We start from the raw sequence: 20,567 nt of genomic DNA on the forward strand, positions 1-20,567 counted from the left end.
GTGTCAGAAAGTATAAAGCAGGTTTTAAACCTCACCCCCTTTTCGTACGCAGGTGCGCCGGGTCTTTGTAATGGCGGGCCGCTATGAACAAAGTCATTTGTCCGCGTTGGATGGAGCTGCCAAATTGTTGTTGACTGGCGTTGCCCCCTCGCTCTCAGCTGCCTAGTTACCCAGTGACTACTGAAGTATTCCGTTCTAGGTCAAAAGACTTTTTTTTAAACGTGAGATAAAAAATAAAAAAAAGTTTCAGAAAGACTGCTTTGTCACTGCACAGCATTTAGCATATGGCGCAAGAAAGTGTGGAAGGTGAAGAAATGTCCTTTTTTCTATTTTTATATCAGTCTTTTGGTTAGGTGACCTACAAAAATCGAAAACATTACATAGAACCAAGTATTCACTCCAATGACTCCTAACAACTGTAGCCCTACGGGAGAAAGAAAATAAATGGATAACATTGTACATAACAGTTATGGCCTGACTGACAGGGCTACTTCACATTTTCATCCAGGCACAGATAGAAGGAACAGAGACTGTGGCTCTCCAAACTCCACACCCGCCCTCTGGGGGCAGGACTGGCTCTGGTAAACATCCTTGTAGGCCTCCTGCCCCAGGTTGAGAGGGGTCTCCATTCCCTGTTGACACGGTCAGACTAGGTTAGGACCTGGTGTGTGCTAAGAACAACGCATGCTTAGTTTAAAGAGACCAAAAGTCCTGGGGGAGAGACTAACAGGGCATTGATGAAGGCATTTGACTTTCATAGAGGGTGGACGGTTGTATAGGACGAACTGCATTGGTTCAAGTTAAATCTCCTATATTTTTGTTACAGCAACAAACACAGGTATACTCTTGTGGTTCAGTTAAAATATATTAAGGTAATATATATTTACAAACATGTTAGATTGACATACAGTGATCATCCATCGTCATTTCCAGAAGTGCAAATCAAAGAATTATCATTGTGTACGCTTTGAAGTTATAAGTTTAATGTTTAGAGCAAATACAAGTGTGTATGGCAAGACGGCATTGGATGTTGAAGCTTGACAGCCTATACGCAACTCTAGTAAATATATCATCATTTCAAATTAATGGTTGTGTGTGTCCCCCAGAGCATTCCATTTATTATTAATTTAGTAACATATTAGTGGGTGGAACTGTTTACTTGAGCACGACTGGGCAAATACCAAGTTCGTAGACTATGTGTTAAACGTTTGTCAAAGACACCTACCACAAAGGGGTGATACATTGTTGGAGGCAGAATAGTTCAAAGTTGCAGTCACTCCCATGTGCTGTAATTGGTTTTGCAACGTGCGGTTTTCTTCCAGTACTTTTTCAAGCTTTTCCTTTAACAATTCCTGCAACAACATTACAATCAAATTCAACATTACAAAGATAAATAAATACATTATTTTTCATTTGCTTTTTTCCACAGGAAGGCCAAAAGAAAACATAACCCATCTAAAGCTTCTTCCTATTTTATGAACCAACATGTCAATAACATGAAGCAGATTTGTCCAAACATATACTATTTATTATCCAGTTGGGCCTTCACTTCTTTGTCTGTATTTCAAACTCCAAATCCAAGCAATAACAAATATACCTGTTAAACTTTGGTAATAAATATCCAAAAGAGAGCACATGTGTCTTGCATCCCTTGTGAGACCCACAATCCCTTATGATTCCTAAACAAAGAGTCGGATTTAGTCCTAGCAAAGAGCAGGATGAAACTCCCATAGTCAGCTGAGAGCTGGACACAACCTTCAGATGTTGGTCTACGCTCACAGCTCAGTCAGATGTGTAGGGAAGGCATGGTATCACAAGTAGGACACTGACACAATGGGTACAATTTGTAAAACCTTTATTGTAAATGTTGGGCTGGAGAAACTCGTACTTTGCCCTATAACGAAGATGTGAGTAGTCTCCACCATCAAATAAAAAATAACGCAGTCATAGTGGAGTCTGTCGAATCAAAATGGCCTACGCTAACAAAACCTAATGCCTGCCCTATCTCTTGTACAAAAAAGTGTAAAAAGGAGAAAAGAATACAAAAGGAAAAATCAGTGTTCAAATGATAATGTGATTGAACCAGCTCTCCTCCCCACGTTAGGCCTCAAGGACTAAGGCGGTCCCTGTAGACAGGATGACACACACTGGCTCGGTTTCCAACACAAAACACAGCTAACGATCAAGGATCGAGGCCCGCCAGAACGTCCATGTTAAAGTCTCTTTTTATGACTTCCAAAATAAGGTTTTAACCAAAATGTTAACAAAGATCCAGGGTCAGACCTTTCACCACAAAGTTCTCGTAAGTCTGCCTCTGTCATGCTCAGATCTCTCACGATACCCTTCAAAACAATCTTGCAAGGGGGCTCCCTTCCCCAAGCTTATTATACTTCGGGTCTCCCTCTGTCGGGCTCGGACCACTTTCGGATGTCAAAGACTTTCGAGTGTGTGTGGCTTTCTTTACAGACCACTGCAGGACCACTCCGACTCAAAGTTCACCGTTTAACTTTCACTCTTCTCGTCTCTAGGAATCAATCTTTGTTATTACACTTTTACTGTTCATTTGCTTTCTTGCTTTAAACAAAGTAACTTTCACGGAAACCTTTGAGTGGGCTACTTCCTTTCACCGGACCACTCTTTTACTTCGTATCACATATTTCACAGCTGTCCTTTACATCAAAGTTCACTCCCAGCTCTGCGCTTCGTAACTTCTCATCCACACATGTGCAGCCTTCACTTCCGATATAATGTTCCTTTCAAACTTAACACACACCAGTCTCTCAAGTCGCTTGCCAACTCACCGACTGTGTGCGTCTTCTTCTGAGCTTTGTAATTTCTAATTCACAAGTCAATGTTAGTACCACAGTTTGGCCTGGCCTCCCCAACTCTGCTGTTCACCCGGGAGGGTCGCTGGCGTCCTTGAAACACAATGCAATCTTCACTTACAAGATCTGGCCTTCTCCACGTGTCTTTCGCGGGCTGTCTGAGGCAACGCCCTCCAGTTGGGAAGTCTCACGATTTTCAATCCGCAGCTCTCGTTCCCTGGTTTGTCCCTCTGCTCTAGCAGGTTTGCCTTTGTCCCAGAAGTTCTGCCTGTACTCGTGTTCCGCCTTGCTCAGAATGTGTCTTTAGGTGCTGTCTTTTATCCATTTGAGGAGAGCTAATTGGTATCAGGTGTATGCACTTGAAGTTAAGTGCCTGACTCGATTAACAGGACATGTCCAGTACGATGTATGAGTTAGTCATGTTACTCTCAGTCACCCTGTTCTTCGGCCCAGTGTTTGTGTAAAAAGGGCAGGGGACCTCAGAGTATCCTGGAAAATAGGATGGGGTAGATTAACAAAAAGGGGGGAATACCGCATCTCGCCATCGGCTGCTTCACCTCCAGTCCCCAAAGACCCCTCACCCAGGTGATACTCCCGCACTGGTCTACCTCCAGCAACTGGATCCAAAAGCGATGGCCCTGTCCTAGCCACCTGGATGACAAGTCCCAGAGGACTAGCGGGTGAAACACCCTTTAGTTTCTCACAGATGTATCATAGCAGCCCCTGGAACACTTATGCGGCTATAACAATTGATGAGAAGCCAAGGTGCACAAAAATGAACTGCGATTGGTTTCTCCAGCTGCCACTGGTACATCATCTACAGGATGTAATGGAGTTGGAATGGACGGCTCACTCCTGTGCATCAGGAGTTTGGCTCCCAAGAACCTGGACATTGCGGAGGCCGGAAAAGAGCCATGAGCTGATGTGACCAATAGTAAACAGAGAAGGCAAGGGGACCCCCTCTCAGCTCTGAACACACCACCACAGCACAGAAGGACAAGGTAGACAGTGCTGTGCTGCTATCCCACTAGAGCAATCAAGCAATGTTATCAGGTCGACAAAACCACAAATGTAGCATCCTGGCACATAGCAAAAACGACATGAAGAGCAAATAAATACATAAACAATAAAACCAAAAATAGAACGTATAAAAGATAAAATACATGGCACGAACAGGCAAGTAAAATACAGAAAAATAAAATCAAGATGTATCGGATTAGTCCATGTTCAAGTTGATAAACAATGTTTTAAGAGGTCTGATGGCAAATGCTGAGGGTTAGGAGTTCCAGAATTTAGACTCAGACTGGAAAACATTTCTTTCCACCCCATTTGTGAGTGTATGCCATTCACAACAGTTAACTTGTCATCAGATGAAGAACAAAGGAGGGTTCTCCCCGACTAAGGCAACATGACTCACTTACAAAAATACTGTGGACATATATGGCAATTATTACTTAACAGTATATGTCTTTCTGTGGTTTTAATCTGCTTGGAATCACATGCTATGCATATACCAACCTACAGTTGTTGGTGCAAAGTATTACAGCTTGTCTTGTATACAAATTCGAAAAGGGCATCGACGGGTGTTCCTGTAACACTATCCCCGACCTACGAGTACAGTTAAAAACTAGGAAAAACTCCTCAAGCACTCCAATGGTGAGTATAAGTTATTTAGAAGAATGGTACTAGTAAGTTATATGAAAATTCGGATGCATTTTGGGTGCACAGGAAGGTACAAATATCCCCGACACATGGGATAAAAATAGATCTAAATAGAAAGTAGTATCCTAACATACTGCTACTCCAGTCCCATGCACACCAGTAATACTGAAATCAGTCAGTAACTTATGAAAAATTTGATCAGACCATCTAACAGATTCATATAAATCTGAATGGAACTCTTAATATGAATTCAACAAAATGCTTCAACAATAACAATGTTTAGCTTGATGAATTTCATCATTTATTACTTATCAAATAAATGCAATATTGCTCAATGCATATCAGGATGGTCTTCCCTTCTTCAGGAACTATTAATATTTCATTCTGTTAAAGTAACAATAAGTAGAACACCCTAGCGGGTGTTTCGCGATGCGGATTGGTCAATCTGCGGGCTATACGAACTGGTATAGAGGCAGACTGACTACAGCCCGCACTGAGTTTAAAGTGCTTACCTAATCCCGTGGAGCTGGCGGAGGGCGTGTGAAGCTGTAAATTGGACGCGTTGGTCGGCGTGTTATTGAGGAACAGAAAGAGTTAAATTTCTGTTCAAAAATACAGGTTCAAAGACCAACGTGTGCCATGTAGCCCCGCCCATGGAAACACAGAAAGGAAGACTAAGGAAAAACTTTCAATTTTCATGTTACACGGAAAGCGTTTCCATAAGTTGAAAGGCGCAGACATGAGCTGCATTATACTGGAATGTTGAACTTTTAGAAAGCTTTTTTGTTGTTGTCGGTAACGAAATGACAGAAAATTGCACGGGCAGCTCTTCACGTCGATTGGTGAATGCAAATGGGAATGGAGAGGAAGGGCACACAAATATAAGTTGATGGCCTGCTAAATTAATGTATGTGCAGATGCCACGTCAAATGTTTAGCTACTACATGGTAGTGTGCATTAATCGGTAGCTTAAGTTTGTGTAGTGGGGAGAAAAAAGAAAACACACCTGAAATAAACTTAATCAGAATAGGGGGCAGGCATACCCACACCTGATTCCACATTAGTAGCATACTCCTCCCACCCTAGCACCTTCCACCACCCTATAAAAAATAATTAGAATTGTTTAATTGAAGTACAAAAAATGGCTGCAACATTTATTTACCATTTTGCCATTTTTTGTACTTCAATTAAACAGGTCTCATTTATTCAACTTCAATTAAACATGGAGGGTGTTCTAATAGTTTTATAGACCTGCAGCTCGGTCTTCAGGGCCCATAATGCCCAGTACGGCCCTCGCTGCAGGTCTATAAAGCTATAGCATAATTACTTATTTACAAGGAAATGTATTAATGAAAATCAAATTACATGTAGTATATTGTTTCCACCTCTTATTGAATACTGATATATTTTTTGGGATAAATTACGGTTTCATCAACATAGGGACTCGTGACTTCATTTCAAGAATGATTGAGTGATATCCAGATATTGCTGAAAAAATTAATAGTTACTCACTGTATTGACTAACATACTCTTAATCCATCGTCCCCTTTCCACCATACTGCATGGGCGTCTCTCACGAGGGACAGGAGACGTAACCTTTTTCACCAGAAAAATCTTCTTCCCCTTTAAATTTAGAGGCATGGCCCTGGGAGCATGTGCTCGCCTGACTCCGCCCAAGCCTCCCCCCCACTGGAGACACGTGGACCCAGAGGGGCATGTCATGCCTTCTTTCCCTCCAAGGCTGTTGCAGAGGAGGGGGATTGGAAAAAGCCCTCCCCAACACCCTTTTGTTGTTTCCTCCGATGCAGACTCTGGGAACAGTCAGGTTGTCTGGACCTCCATTCTTGGAAGCCTCAGAACCCTCCAGACGCCGGCCCCTTGTCGGAGCGTTGATGTGGCTGGGTGTACGCCTTGGGTGTGGCCTTCGTACAAATAGATAAAGACTTAGCGGTTTGTGAGCTGTTCTTTTTATCTAATTCTTCATCTGTGGTGGAGTGGAAGAGGTCACCACCCTCGAATGGAAGGTCCAATATGCGTTCCTGGACGTCTGGGTTAAACTTGGTAGCCCGAAGCCAGGCCATCCTATTCATGTCTGTGGCGATACAGAAGGCCCGCCACAGGTATCGATATGGGCCACTGTGGACTCCATGATGTCCTGCGCTACCAGCCTGGCTTCTCCTGATCCCTCCTTGAAGCGAGCCTGGCTCTGTGGCAGAAGTTCCGGGAGGTAGTCCTCGATTTTCCGCCAGATTCTTTAGTTAACGGCTATCAGCATGGCATCCGCGTTGGCTTGATGCAGGTGCAGGGAGGCGTTCGCCTCCAAGATCTGCTTATCCTTGCCTAGCAGCGCCGAGGATGAGGTGGCCGAGGACGACTGAGGCTCAGAATAGAGTGACACTTCAGCGATCACTGAGGAGTGCAGCTGAGGATGAGCTGAAAGCAAGAGTGTATCCCCCTCCAACTGCCTGTACTTGGCGTCGAGGCGCTGATTGACAGGTTGGGCCAAGAGAGGCTTGAGCCACCCCTTCTTGGCCAGGGCAACAACGTCTGCCTGCATCGGGATCCCCGTCTTGGAGGGAGGCCTGAAGGTGAGGACTTGTGCCATAACCCTCTCCTCAGGCTGAGGAAGGCCCAGGTATTTTGCCAGAGCTGCAAGGCGTTTGTGGAAGGCCTTCGCTGAAGATGGTGTGTCGGGGTGCTCCTACTCGTCTGTGTCCACTTGAGTTCTCGGATGGTCCAGAACTGGCGGAGGGGTACTGGGCGGCGTGGGCTGCGGTGTGGAGACTGGAGCCAGAGGCTGTTGCAGAAGCTGGTGTGGAACCGCCTGTACTGCCGGAGGCAGGGGGGCCGGCATCGGTGGAGCCGGAAAAGGGAGCGCGGGCTGCGCTGGGGCCAGAGGCACCAGAGCCATTGGAGGAATGACTATGGGAACCGGTGGAGTGACCGGAGAACATCCCGGAGGATGGCCCCCATTTGAGGGGTTCTCATCAGCGATAGGAACCTTTTGGAGAACCTGTCTTCGGAGGCTGAAGAGGTGGCAGGGGATACCTGCCCTGAGCTGCTGATGGATAAACTGGAGGCCACATACCTGGTTGACACCAGTCCCACCTTGTGACACATTCTGCCACCCGCTCCGCTAGAGGAGGTATTGGACGAGCGGCCATCTTCGCTGGCGCGGTGGCCATTTTGTCGACCTGCGTGCCACGTGCCAAAGGTGTGGTGCCTGGCTTGCTGGAACCAGCCCCGTCCAAGGCATTTCGTTTTGGAACATAAGGCCTATCCCGCACCTCAGGCTGGGGCTTGGAAGTGTATTGCCCTCGTCTGAGCTGCCGGTAGTGCTGCGTAAAGGCGCCCCCCTCGGACATGATGCCGGTACTAGGGCGTTGCCCCTCGGTCCCTCAGCACTGGTATCGGAAGGATCCAGAGACCCCCCTAGCCTCGGTATGTGTGCCGATAGGCTTCTTCGGAAAGGAGTCGCCTTTTCGGGGTGCAATGGTGAATAGAGGCCTTGCCTTTGGCCTCGAGTGATGTTTCAGGTCCTCCGGAGGGGACTTCTGGAAGAGCACCCTCCACCAAGCTAGCCTGTTAAGTGCCCGTTGAGTCAGGGCGTTGCACACGGAAAAAACTTCCCAGCCGTGGTCGGGACCAAGGCAGCTGAGACAAAGGGCGTGGGGGTCGGATGCTGGGAAGAGCCCGTCGCAGGCTGGACAACTGCTGAAGTCGACATACGGCAGGGAGGAGCGTGGCGTCGGAGGACCAAGCATCTAAAAGAAAATGAAAAGACAAGATAGAATATCCGGGGAAGAGCGCATGGTATTACATGGCCGAAGCCAAACCCAGGAGCGCTGGTGAAATCGGCCCGTTCCCGTCGATGCGGAAAAGGGGACTGAGGAGTGGTGGTGGTGGTGGGCTGAGTCAGGCGAGCGCATGCTGCCAGGGCCGTGACCCACGCGCCTCTAAATTTAAAGGGAAAAAGATTTTTCTGGGGAAAAAGGTTCTGTCTCCCGTCCCTCGCGAGGGACGCCCATACAGTATGGAGGAAAGGGGATGGGACGTACGAGTATGTATTAAATTAAAGGTCACCTTTGCATAATCTATATGAATGTAAACAATAACGGTCAAAAATAAAAGATAACAGAAGTACCTCAGAGTTTGAAAATGTGTGTTGCTGGGAGAGGTCTAAGATGGGACTCTATAGAGAATAAGATAAAAGTATGATGCACAGTGTAAATATGACTAATAAATGAGTCAAATGCATAGAATCCGTTATGGAGTTGTACAGCAACTCACCTCGATGTTATAATATGTCGACACTGACAAACACTGCCAGAAACAATGACAAATGCCATACGGGCAAAAATGACAACTATTTAAAGCTACGTAACGCATTCGACCTGCTGCTCCTCAAGGACCTTCGAGTGACCCGCCGACAACTCATCAACACAGCCAAGGCCTCCTACTATCAGAACACCATACCAGAAGCCAACAAAAGCAGAGCCCTCTTCAAAGTGGTCAAGCACTGCGTCAACCCGCTGCCCGTCCTTGCCATAACACTCGATTGAAAAATCCACTGCCATCAACACCTTCTTCATCGACAAAATCAGCAAGATTCTCCAGCACGAAGACACCAGCTCTGCATCACCAGACCCACCTCACGCCCCTCCTCACGCAATCTCCATACCCTGGACAACATTCAAGACACTCTCGACAGAGGACCTGGTAGAAACCCTGGCTGCCCAAAAAGACACATTGTATACAGACTACATCCTCCCAGCATCCATCCTCAAGACCCTCCCCGCAGAAACTCTCCTTCCCTACCTCGAGATCATCAACAGCTCCCTAATTCCAGGCACCTTCCCATCAACCCTAAAAACAGGACAAAACCCCCTCTACTAAAGAAACCATCTCTGGATCCCGACAACCTAGATAACTATCGCCTCATCACCCATAGCTAGGTAAGATCATTGAAATAACGGCAGCTGCAAAACTAAAGCAACACACCAACGCCAACGATCTCCTCCAAACCTACCAATCTGGGTTCAGCATGGAGACAGCAACCATACAGGTGGCCGACAACGCCCTCAACATCCTTGATGATGGCCGCCCCATGCCTCCTGGTTCTACTCGACCTTTCGGCCGCTTTCGACACAGTAGGCCACCAGATGCTTGCAAAAACCGTACATCGGCGCATGAGTATCAGTAACCTTGTCCTACGCTGGTTCAAGTCCTACCTCGCCAACCGCCAGTAGTTTGTTCAGATGGACTCCTCTAGATCGCCAATGCTACCAGTTAGCTATGGAGTCCAGCAAGGTTCCAGCCTCTCCCCAGTGATCTTCAATCGATACATAGAGCGCTGGGAATCCTCCTAGCCACACAAAACATCCACCAATAGGCTGACGACACACAACTCAAGATCAACTCCATCAAGGCCATTCATAGGCTCAAAACCTGCCTCTCGCTGATCCAGTCTTGGATGTCCAGTGCATACTTGAAGCTCAGCCCCTCCAACACCAAATTCCTACTCCTCACCAACAACACCGAACATCCAGACTTACAGACTTGGCTATCAACCATGAACTTGGAGGGATTCACACCTGAGCTCACCACCTGCGCCAAGTCCCTCGGGTTCCACATCGACAAACACCTCTTCTTCAAGACACACAGATAAGAAAACTCCAGACAGCTTGGCATCAGCTCCCCCTTTTGCGAAAAGTCAAGACCTTCCTCCCTCCAGACAGCTTTAGATCCACCGTTCAAGCACTGGTCCTATCCCACCTGGATGGGGGCAATGAACTCCTTGAAGGCCTCCCATCATCCTCGCTTGTTCCTCTGAGAAGTGTCCTACACGCGGCCGTACGCCTCATCAAGGATCTACGCAGATACAACCAAATCACCCCGGCTCTCATCGACCTTCACTGGCTCCCATTGCATGCACAAATCACCTTCAAGTCTTGCTGCATCACCTATAAGGCAGTACCCCTCAAGTCACCCAGCTACCTTGTTGAGAAACTCTGCAGCTCCGGCAGACAGTGCACCAGTTCACTTGCAGACTTGAAATCCACTGCTGCAAAAAGGAAAGGAGAAGAAAACAAGCGTCCTCCCCTACACCTCAAAACTATGGAACCCCCTCCCCATCAGCATCAGACTTGCCCCCATTCCCCTACAATTCATAAAAGTACTCCAAGACCCACCTCTTCAAGTAATCTCTCTGCCTCAACATCTGGGCCATCACCTTGCACCTCGCACCACATGACTCACTAGGCGCAGCCCAATACTTTCCTCCCTGCCACCCGGTACAGCTGTACCCCTCTGTATGCCCACCCCCTCCAGCTGTATATCTGTTCTGTTACCCCTGAAAAGTACTCTGTTATGCATATGTACTGTTGTATACCTCTTTAAAGCGCTCTGTTACTTCTTGAAGCCAGGTCCGCACTCAATAAATACAATAATAATAATCGACGTCAGTGATGACGCAGTTATGTCATCACGTGGACGCCAAGGGCATCAACAACCACAAATTGTGAATGTACGCTCATTAAAAGAAAAGAAAATTGTAATCGAAAATGAAACGTGGAGTCATAACCTGAAACCTAAAAGATAATGTCCTCATTATAAGTATGGGGGTAAGGCAACAACGGTGCTGGTAGTGCTACCGGCACAGTTGCTACCGTACTGCCAAACTAAGAGTTCTGCTCGTGGGTGCCCTTGCAGCCACCAGGTCTGACCTGGCGGCCGTACCGGCACCCGCGAGAAGAACATGATGGAAGCACCGGTACCGTTAAACGGTACCAGTGCTACCACCCTCCCCATTCCCATTGAGCCCTATGCGGATCAATGCGAATGGGGAATATTTTTTCCGGTGCCCAGAAAAGGGCAATTACCTGGTCCGGCAAGATCGTAATGACCCGGTATATGCCCTTTTCTGGGCGCCGGAATTTTTTTTATAACGGCCGCACCTGTGCCTCAACTACAGGCACGGCTACCGCCAGTCTCGTAATGAGGCCCAATGTGAGTTAACCGAATACATTACGAGCCAATGAAACTTTGACCCTTAAACGAGCCAACATTATTTTATACAATAACTACTTTAGATTTGATGGGAAGTATTTTTTGCAGGTTTCAGGTACATCCATGGAGTCTGCTATGGCCCCAGTCTATGCAAATATGTTTATGTATTATTTGGAAACCACGCTATATAGGTGACATTTTCGGCATATTGGTCCGGACAGAAAACAAACGGAATACCTTTGTAGAGTACCTGAATGTAGCCCACTCTAGAACTAAATTCACATTAGAGATCGGGAAACTGTACCTAAACTTTCTTGAAGCCAAGATTAAGTTTCAAAATGGTTATAGATAGATATATATATATAGTTTCTTACCTGTAACTCCATTTGGTATAAAATGAGGGTTAGTTGCCAATACCACCTTGTCCTTGAAGAAACGTATGGGGGATCAATCACCAGTGCTTGCAGCTCCGACAGTCTTCTTGCTGAAGTAATAGCTACCAAAAAGGCTATTTTCCACGACAAAAAGATTGATACTCCAACTAGGAGGGAACTTTTTGGCCAGAGGAAAGGTCCGAAATAACCCTCACAGGAAATGCTTGACCAGTCGATCACTGAACAACAGAGTCGAGTACCTTTTTCGAGTAAATATTGAAATGGCTGCCAAATGAACCTTTATGGAGGAGAAAGACAATCCTTTTTTCGCTAAATGTAGCAAATAAGGCAGAACTTGTTCTGACGCGATGTTTAACGGGTCCAACCCCGGTTGATCCCTACACCACACGCAGAATCTCTTCCACTTACATGCATATGAAGTATTCGTGGACAGAGCCCTCGCTGCCTCTAAAATTCGGCGGCAATCTGAAGAAATGTTCAGGGCCCCAAACTCGGAGAAGTCAGGAGCCAAGCCGTCAGGCTGAGGGAGCCCGGGTCGTGATGCCAAACCGCTCCCTTGCCTTGGAATGGAAGGTCCGGTGTCTCTTGGAATCTCACCGGCTCTGCCACCGATAGCTGGAGCAGGTCTGAAAACCACGACTGTCTCGCCCAGTGAGGAGCAATTAGAATCACACAGCATGGATATTTGTGAATCCACTGGAGGGTATATAGCAATACCGGCGCCGTTGATGCCTTACCGCCATACTCCTAATGAGTTGTCGTCTCAAACCTAATCTTGCCCTCACTTAATTCTACAATGATAATGTGTACGGGGTTAGGTCAAAAGAAAAGAGTGAGTAAAATAATATCAGGATGGAAATGGAGTTGAATACCACTCCCTTCCCCAAGCTTGAGTAATAAGTGTTTGTTAGGAGCTTGGGTGGCTAATTCACACAGTTCAATGAGGCACATTTTTTCAAGGCTTTCCTTGCCTGGCCCTGAATTCATACAGTTCAACAGCATACCGTTCTCTCAGGCTTCCCACGCCTGGTTCAGCATCAACTCAAAACATTTCCCAATGGGGTTCCCTTCCCCAAAAATTCAATACTGGTTTCACACTGGGGTTCCGTTTCCCAACAGTTCAACAATCCTTCAATGGTTTACGTGACAGAGACTTTTGCGAAAGCACAGTATTCGCTAGCCCTGTGCGGGACCACTCTCTATTTTACAGTTTGTGTTCCTCGCATCATATTTCACTTGTTCGTGCCCCCGGCACTGTCTTTTAAAATCTTCAATTGTGGGTCTCAAACCCTCTTCTCAATTCTCATTACGAGTCCCAGACCCTCTCCTTAATTCCACAAACATAACCGTTCTTATTTCACTTTCGCTTGTGCTTCTAGCCTTCTGTAATTTGCAATCTCAAAAATTCTCTCTTTACTTGTGTAAAGGAACACGCAGCCTTGCCGTCATCTTGCTCTTTTTCACACTCTTAACAATGTACAATTGAAGCTTTCATCTTCATCGCATTTCTCGCCATGCGCTTGTCCTCGCTTTGCAACATTGTATTTCACTCGAGCCTTTCACAAACCGGGCTCCTTTTTATTTGAACTCACTTGCTGCGTTTCTCTTTATCGGATGCCAAGTGTCAAGATCAAGGTCTCTTCCACTGTCCCTCGGACACTCCCGGGCCTTCTCGCTCGCCCAGGGCAATGAGCACCTATACCAGGATTTCTCTTTGGAGTTTGTTTCCTCAAGCAACCCCTTCTGGCTCCTTGGAGAGATGGCTCCCTCGCCATGCTTTCTGTAGCCTTTTCAGCTCTCAGGCCCTCAGCGTCTCAGTGCTTTGTTCTCCGCAGACAGATTTTGGGGTATCTAGGCGAACCAGTTTGCCTGCCTGCTCGACCTCCAACTCATGTTCCTTCTCGGGCTCCAACTCGCTCTCTGTGTGATTCTATGCTCCACCTCTTATGCTCTGGGTAGCCGTCGATGTGTTTCAAGTTTGTGTGATTATGACTGAGTGCCTGATCCTGCCGGCCCTCGTTACTGGGACAGGACCATTGCATATTACTAGTGGTAATCCTCCTAATGTCAGTCATCCTCGTCTCAGTAGTTGGGCTGACAAAGAAAGGGGGGGAAGTAGAGGGAATGTGGGACAAACAATTGTGGGGAAATGGGGGATATCATGTCTCGCCTACCAATGTTTCTTCCCCACTCCCGAAGGACCTCCTACCCAAGTGATCCTCCCTCGCATGTCAACCACCAGGGTAGGGATCCAGTAGCAATGGCCCTTCCCTGGCCACCTGAATAAGGGATCCCTGAAACACCCTCAGGTTTTATATTAGTCAATTTTTAAGACTTCGAAGGATCAAATCTGAACCCTCTACAATTAAATTGGAAACTAAAGTTTTTGAATAAGACATTATCCAGAAGAGGTATTGACTCAGGCAGTGAGGAAAATAGAAAGACAAGACAGAGGGCAACTCCTTAAAAGAAAGCCAAAGGAGGATTCTTCTCCTCTTGTGCATGTACTTCAATTCAAATTCTTCAGACAGATTCAACACATAACTTGTATCATGCAATAAGGAAATTGATCCACAACTCAGGAAACCTTTTCCAGATCCACCCAAAATTGGCATTTAAAAGATGCTGTAATTTCTGTGATCTACTTGTAAGAACAGAGAGAAATTCTATCTTGAGACAACCTACACTAAGTCGCCAAAAATATGGACCATTTCCATGCCTCAGTTGCAGTAACTGTAAAAACATAATGAAGGGTCCTTATTATAAGGTACACTAGTACTGCTTGTAAGATCAAATTACATAACTACGCAACTTGTGAATCATTATGTTGCATATGGTTGCCCATGTGGCATCTACTATGTAGGGCAGACTATCGGGAAAGCGAAAGTATGTTGGACAAAACACAAATCAAACATTCGGACGTCTAATCTCAAATCACCTGTGCCCTGTCATTTTAAGGATAAAAGATAATATACTTTAACAGAATTAAATATGAATAGCTCTTGAAGAAGGGAAGAAACTCCCGAAACGCGCCGTTGAGCAATGTTGCATGTATTTGATGAGAAGTAAGAAATGACATTCATCAAGCTAAACATTATTTTTGAAGCACTGTGTTGAATTCATATTAAGAGTTCAATCCAGATTTATATGAACCTGTTACATGGGGTGATTGAATTTTTCATACATTACTGAACTAACTTATTTCAGTATTACTGGTGTACATGGGACTGGAGTATATGTATGTTAGGATACTAGTTTCTTTCTATGTGTACAGTTACCCATGTTCTTTCATGCGTCAAAGTTCTCAGATTTTTCTGTCCTTAGGAACCGCTATACAAGTACCCTTTTTTTTCTCTATACTTTTTGCCCTTTTCTCCCCTGAAGGTAAGCACATGCAGCAGATACAAGCCACAGAAAAACAATTATGACTTATGGGACTTGTGAATCTGCTTAGATTCACATACTATGCATAATCTAGCAAGCAGTACTGATAAAGGTGGTGGGTGAGCCACGGGTATAGTTGCAAATACATGTTTTAACACTGCTTGTGCCACCTGCAAGTTTGAGCTTGCATGTGTACATAAACAATAGTGCTTTGTAAATGTGTGCACTGAACTCCATGTTGCTACTTTACATATTGCTTCTAACTGCACATTTACTACAAAGAAAAGTGTTGCCCCTGTACTATGTGTGGAGTGAGCTCTTACTATGAAAGGGAGTGTTTCATTTGACAGTGTATAACATAGTTGTATACATTTGACAATCCATCTAGCAATGGTTGACTGGATCCTCCCTTCCTGTTGCCACAGAAATAAAAAAATGATCAGTTTTCCCGATAGTATTTTTTGTTGTTGAGAGTACATTACTGCTCTTCTAACATCAAGTGTATGAAGCGCCATCTTGCCTCTATTCGGTTTTGGAAGAAAGCTGGAACTACTATGGATTGGATGACATGAAATTTTGATATGAACATCAGTGAAAACCTGGGATAAGTACTTAACAGCACCTTACCTTTTCTCGTAGGATAGCTTAGGGGCAACGTGCTCGCCTTGGAAGAAAAACAACATGGAGAAACACGAGTTCGATCCCCAGGTCCGCGCTTAGAAACCTCTGGGTATTAATCGTGTTATAAATAACATATCATATACGTTTGTGAATTGACACAAACGGTTCTGAAACAGATACTTCCTGCAAATCGCGTATCCTTCTTATGATTCGATGGTGATAAGAAAAGCTAACTTGTAAGTAAGGTTCTTCATTGAAGCCTTATTCATAGGTTCAAAAGATGGGCCTGTTAGTATGCTTAACAAAATGTTAAGATCCCATCCTGGTGTTGGATGTGCAAGTGGAGGGTAAATACGTTTGACCCCTTCCATAAAACCCTTTATAACTGGAATCTTCCATAAGAAGTCTTGTGTTGAGATGTAGTGTATGCTGATAATGAAGCTAAGTGAACTTTCAGTGAGTTAAAAATATGACCAGCATCTAGTAGATAAAGCAGGTAATTTAGTATGTTTGTTAGAGTACAGTCAATGGCACCAGTCAATAGGTGGGAGGGATATTCTTTGAACACCAAAAGACAAACCTTTTACATGTATTGAAATAGCAACGCTAGTGTTAGGTTTACCGCCTCCTTTAATATTTTCATACATCGTGTGGATAGCTTAAGGTGTCTAAACTCTATGACCTCAGGAGCCAGGCTGCTAAATTGGTTGTGTGAGGGGTTGGAACTGTTGAGTTAACAGGCATATTGTTGGAGTCCGTTTGTATGGTGGGCTCAGTGATATGTTGAGCAAATGGGAATACCACGGCTGTCTTGCCCATATTGGGGCAGTTGGAATCATTGTTGCATGTTCCTGGTGCAACTTGTGGACTACCTTTACTAACAGGGGTGGTCGGTGAAAAGCATAAGTAAAATTCTCAGTACCAAGTGAAAAAAATATTAGTTTTTTCCGACCCTATTCTTGATCGATTTAGAAAGACTGCATAAAAGTGATTATTCAGTTTCTAAACGGATCATGAAAAACACCCTTCACCCACCTCCCCAGCCCATACCAGACCCTTGCACCACCCCCTTTCACTTACCTTACTCTGCGATGCTCCTGAATATGCATGGCCTGGCAGGCACACCAAAGGCTTTGCTGTTCAGGGCCTGTCAAGGCTGACAAGAAGGGGAGCCTCTGGACATATCATGTACGTTTTGTATTTGTGTGTCTGGATGTTGGAGGAGGGGGAAAGATTGTGGTGGGGAAGGGAAGGGACGGGAAGCAGGTAAGTGAGACTGTTTGGTGAGGGTGAATATGAATGGCAGGGAACAGAGGCAAAGGTGGTGCGGGGGTGAAAACCCCGAAATAAAAGGTAGCAAACGATGCAGAAGAGGGTGGGAGTGTGGGGTGGGATAATCTTTATGGGGGTGTTCTTAGGGTATAATGTAATAATTCGCCATTTTGAATACCAACAAAAACGACTGAAATAAATCGGGCTCTTTTGTGTTCGCTTTTCAAAATGCAGAATTATCACATAGAACCAATTTCTCTGATCAGCTCATTTAGAGTGCATTGTCCCGTGACCCCCTGTGTGAGAACCTGGATACAAAGCTTTGGCATTTTGCATTCATTACGGTTGAACATTTATTTTTGCATGACCCCAGCATGCAAAGATCTGTTTGAGTATGTTGGTGGCGAGTTCCCACTCGTGTTCCTGTACGACCTGTCTGCTTAGCGTGTCTGCTAGCATGTTGGAACATGATGTGCTTGTAAGTGGATTTGTTTCTTGACACACCACTTTAAAATTATTTGTGCGACAATGGATAATTCTAGTGAGTGTATTCCCCCTTGTTTCTTAATGTAGAACATGGCGGTAGTATTGTCTGTGTTGATTAGAACACTCTTGTTTTCTAGGCTTGTCCGAACAGAGTAGCGCCATCTCTACTGCCAGAGGCTCCAGTATGTCTATGTATTTTCTGGCTTGTTGTGCTGACCACCTTCCCTGAATTGTGAAGTGCTGGTAATTTGAATTAGTGTGCTTACACAAAGCCTCCCTTTTAAGATAGTTTCTTCTGTCCACCACTTGAGTGCTAATGCTATGTTTTGCAAGACTATTTGATCGTCCCCCTCATTTGTTTGAGGCCACTGGCTTGCTAACCCTTGTTGCAACAGGCACGTATTGAGTTGTGCATGAATGATTATGCAAATGGTTGACACCATCGTGCCCAGCAGCTTCATGACCTTTCTTTCTCGTATTAGGTGACCAGCGTAATAACCTTGGATTTGCCCCAACAGAGCTTGTACTCTTTCTTGAGATGTATAAGCCATGGCCAAATTTGTGTCTAGGACAGGTCCCAAGATCTTTTTGTTTTGATTTAGGATTAGGCTCGACTTCTTGATTGAGAAGCCTAGCCTGTGTAGGAGACTCATTGGGCCTCATTACATGGTAGGCGGTAACCATGGCGCTATTAGCGCCATGGTTGCCGCCGGTACTTTACTCTGTCCGCCTTGGTGGATGGCAGAATTACCGCCCTACTCCAAGGTGAGCGGGGCCGGTAATTCCCCATTCACCAAGGCACTTCCCCATTCCCATTTTTGCCCCCATAGGGCTCAATGGGAATGGGGAAGGAGCTAATTACGGTACCGCAAATTGCGGTACCGTATTTAGCACCAAGGTCCCTTTGCGGGCCCGTTCCTTAACGGCTGGTAAAACCAGCCGTTAAGGTCGGGTCCCACAAAGGGACCTCATAGTAAGGCGGTAAGGGTTTACAGGTACCGGTGCCCTTACCGGTACCGGTAAACCCTTACCGCCTACCGTATAATGAGGCCCATTGTTTTCTGTGTTTGTTTTAGACATTGGGCCTCATTACAAGTTTGGTGCTATCTCGGCAGTAAATCAGCCGAGAAACCCAACGGATTTACCATTAATGCTACTTGGTTCTACAGAATTACGGCTGGATTACAAGTGGCGTTATGGACTTGTTAGTCTCCATTCATGGACCGCATTGGGCTTTCGGCGGAATTACCACCTACAGTAATTCAGCCATCAATAATTCTGCCTAAATGGCTGTTTTTTGCTGTAGGTTTTTCCTCCACCTTACCGCCAAACCTATAGTTCGGCGGTACGGTAATGCTGCAGTAAGGAAGTTGTTGCTCTGTTACCCCTGCATGACCACTGCTTTTGGCCATACCGCCAAATTAATAAAGAGGCCCATTGTTTGGCGCTGGTTACGGGTATTAGCCAGTCGTCTAGATAGGGTTACACTGGGATCTGTTTGTAACAGAGATGTGCTGCTACCACTGCGAGCACCTTAGTAAATTACATGCACTGCTGATTCAATTGCAAAAGGAAGAACCTTAAATTGGAAATGTCTGATTGGAAACATATATGTTCGATGGCCTGGGAACATTGAAATATGAAATTATGCATCTTTCCTCCAGTGTTGTCATGTAAACCCCTTTTTTGAGCGGGGGAACAACCTCTTGTAGAGTGGTCATTTTGAATTTTTGTGGTTTGACATATTTGTTTGCTGATGTTATGTCCAGCACTGGTCTCTTTGGTTTGTCTTTTTTGGGAACTAGGAAATACAGAGTAAATGCCCTTATTTACCTGTTCTGCCGGGACTCTCTTGATGGCTAGAGTTTGAACCTCTTAGTGCAGATCTGCAATATGTTCCAGAGGCAGGTTCCTGAATCTTGGTGGATGATTGAGTGGCTTTTGAAGGAACTCTATATAGTATCAGCGTTGTACCGTGAATAATATCCAGTTGTCTGATGTTATACCATCCACACACATGGGAAAATGATGGTATACTCCCACTCTACTTGGAAGACATGGGAGAGTACCCCAATTGGTGTGTCATGGCTTTGCAGTAGAGGCAGCTCCTCTTTGGGTATACCTTCTGCCACATGCTCTACCTCTTTTGAGGTAACATTAATTTCCAGCTGTGTATCCATGCTGGTAACCCAGACTGGTAAGATAAATATTACTTACCAGTAATCATCTTTCTGAAACTTGTATCTGCTTAGAATCACATGATTTGCATAGTCTGCCATCTAGTGGTTGGCTCAGAGTATAACATTTGTTTTTCGAAGTCAAAAAAGGGGGCATCAAAAGGGGTGTTCCTGTCACACTATCCCTATCCTACGTGTGCATGTACTGTGAAGGCATCTTGCAGTAAAGCACAGACAACAGATTCTGAATGAACAATAAAAGTTTATTAACTTAAATGTCAGGATGGAAAAACACCTATCTTGCCCTATCCTATGGTGGTATTTCCCTACCAAACCAAAACTAAGGTAAGTCAAAGTCTGAAAGTTCAACTTAGGAATATGTCTGTGTCCAAAACCTATACTTGCCCTCACAACTTATCTATACAATGCGTAGGGATGTCAGCCACCAACAAAACAGTGTTCAACACCAAGTTCAGAGCTTTGCCCGGCTTTTAGCTTTCTCTCAGCTTCCTTCCCCAAGTATAAAGCAGTTCGAATAAAACTATCAGGATTGCCTTAAGTTCAGATAGAAGGTTAACCAGTACTCCGGGTTCCGTTCCCCAAGTTTCAAAACGTAGTTCCAACGACAAAAGCAAGTTAAACCCTCAGTTTCCCCTTTCCCACGATGTGCTTGCAATATATAAGGATTTCCTGCTTTCTCAAAGGTCTACGCAACAGTTGCGCCCTCTGGATGTGGT

At 45.3% G+C, this 20,567-nt stretch overlaps 1 protein-coding gene across 6 annotated transcripts in view; it reads right to left on the minus strand.

The window, feature by feature from the left end:
• Nucleotides 1–20,567, minus strand: part of LRRC36 (leucine rich repeat containing 36) — a 1,132,044-nt gene that overhangs the window by 243,462 nt on the left and 868,015 nt on the right. For all 6 annotated transcript variants that reach the window (XM_069604413.1, XM_069604376.1, XM_069604369.1 and 3 more), the window contains one exon: nt 1,226–1,352. In XM_069604413.1, coding sequence (XP_069460514.1) covers nt 1,226–1,352 — 127 coding nt within the window. The remainder of the gene's footprint in view (nt 1–1,225; nt 1,353–20,567) is intronic.

This window comes from Ambystoma mexicanum, chromosome 1p (genome assembly GCF_040938575.1).
Source record: "Ambystoma mexicanum isolate Mex_15411 chromosome 1p, UKY_AmexF1_1, whole genome shotgun sequence".
Classification (NCBI taxonomy): domain Eukaryota; kingdom Metazoa; phylum Chordata; class Amphibia; order Caudata; family Ambystomatidae; genus Ambystoma; species Ambystoma mexicanum.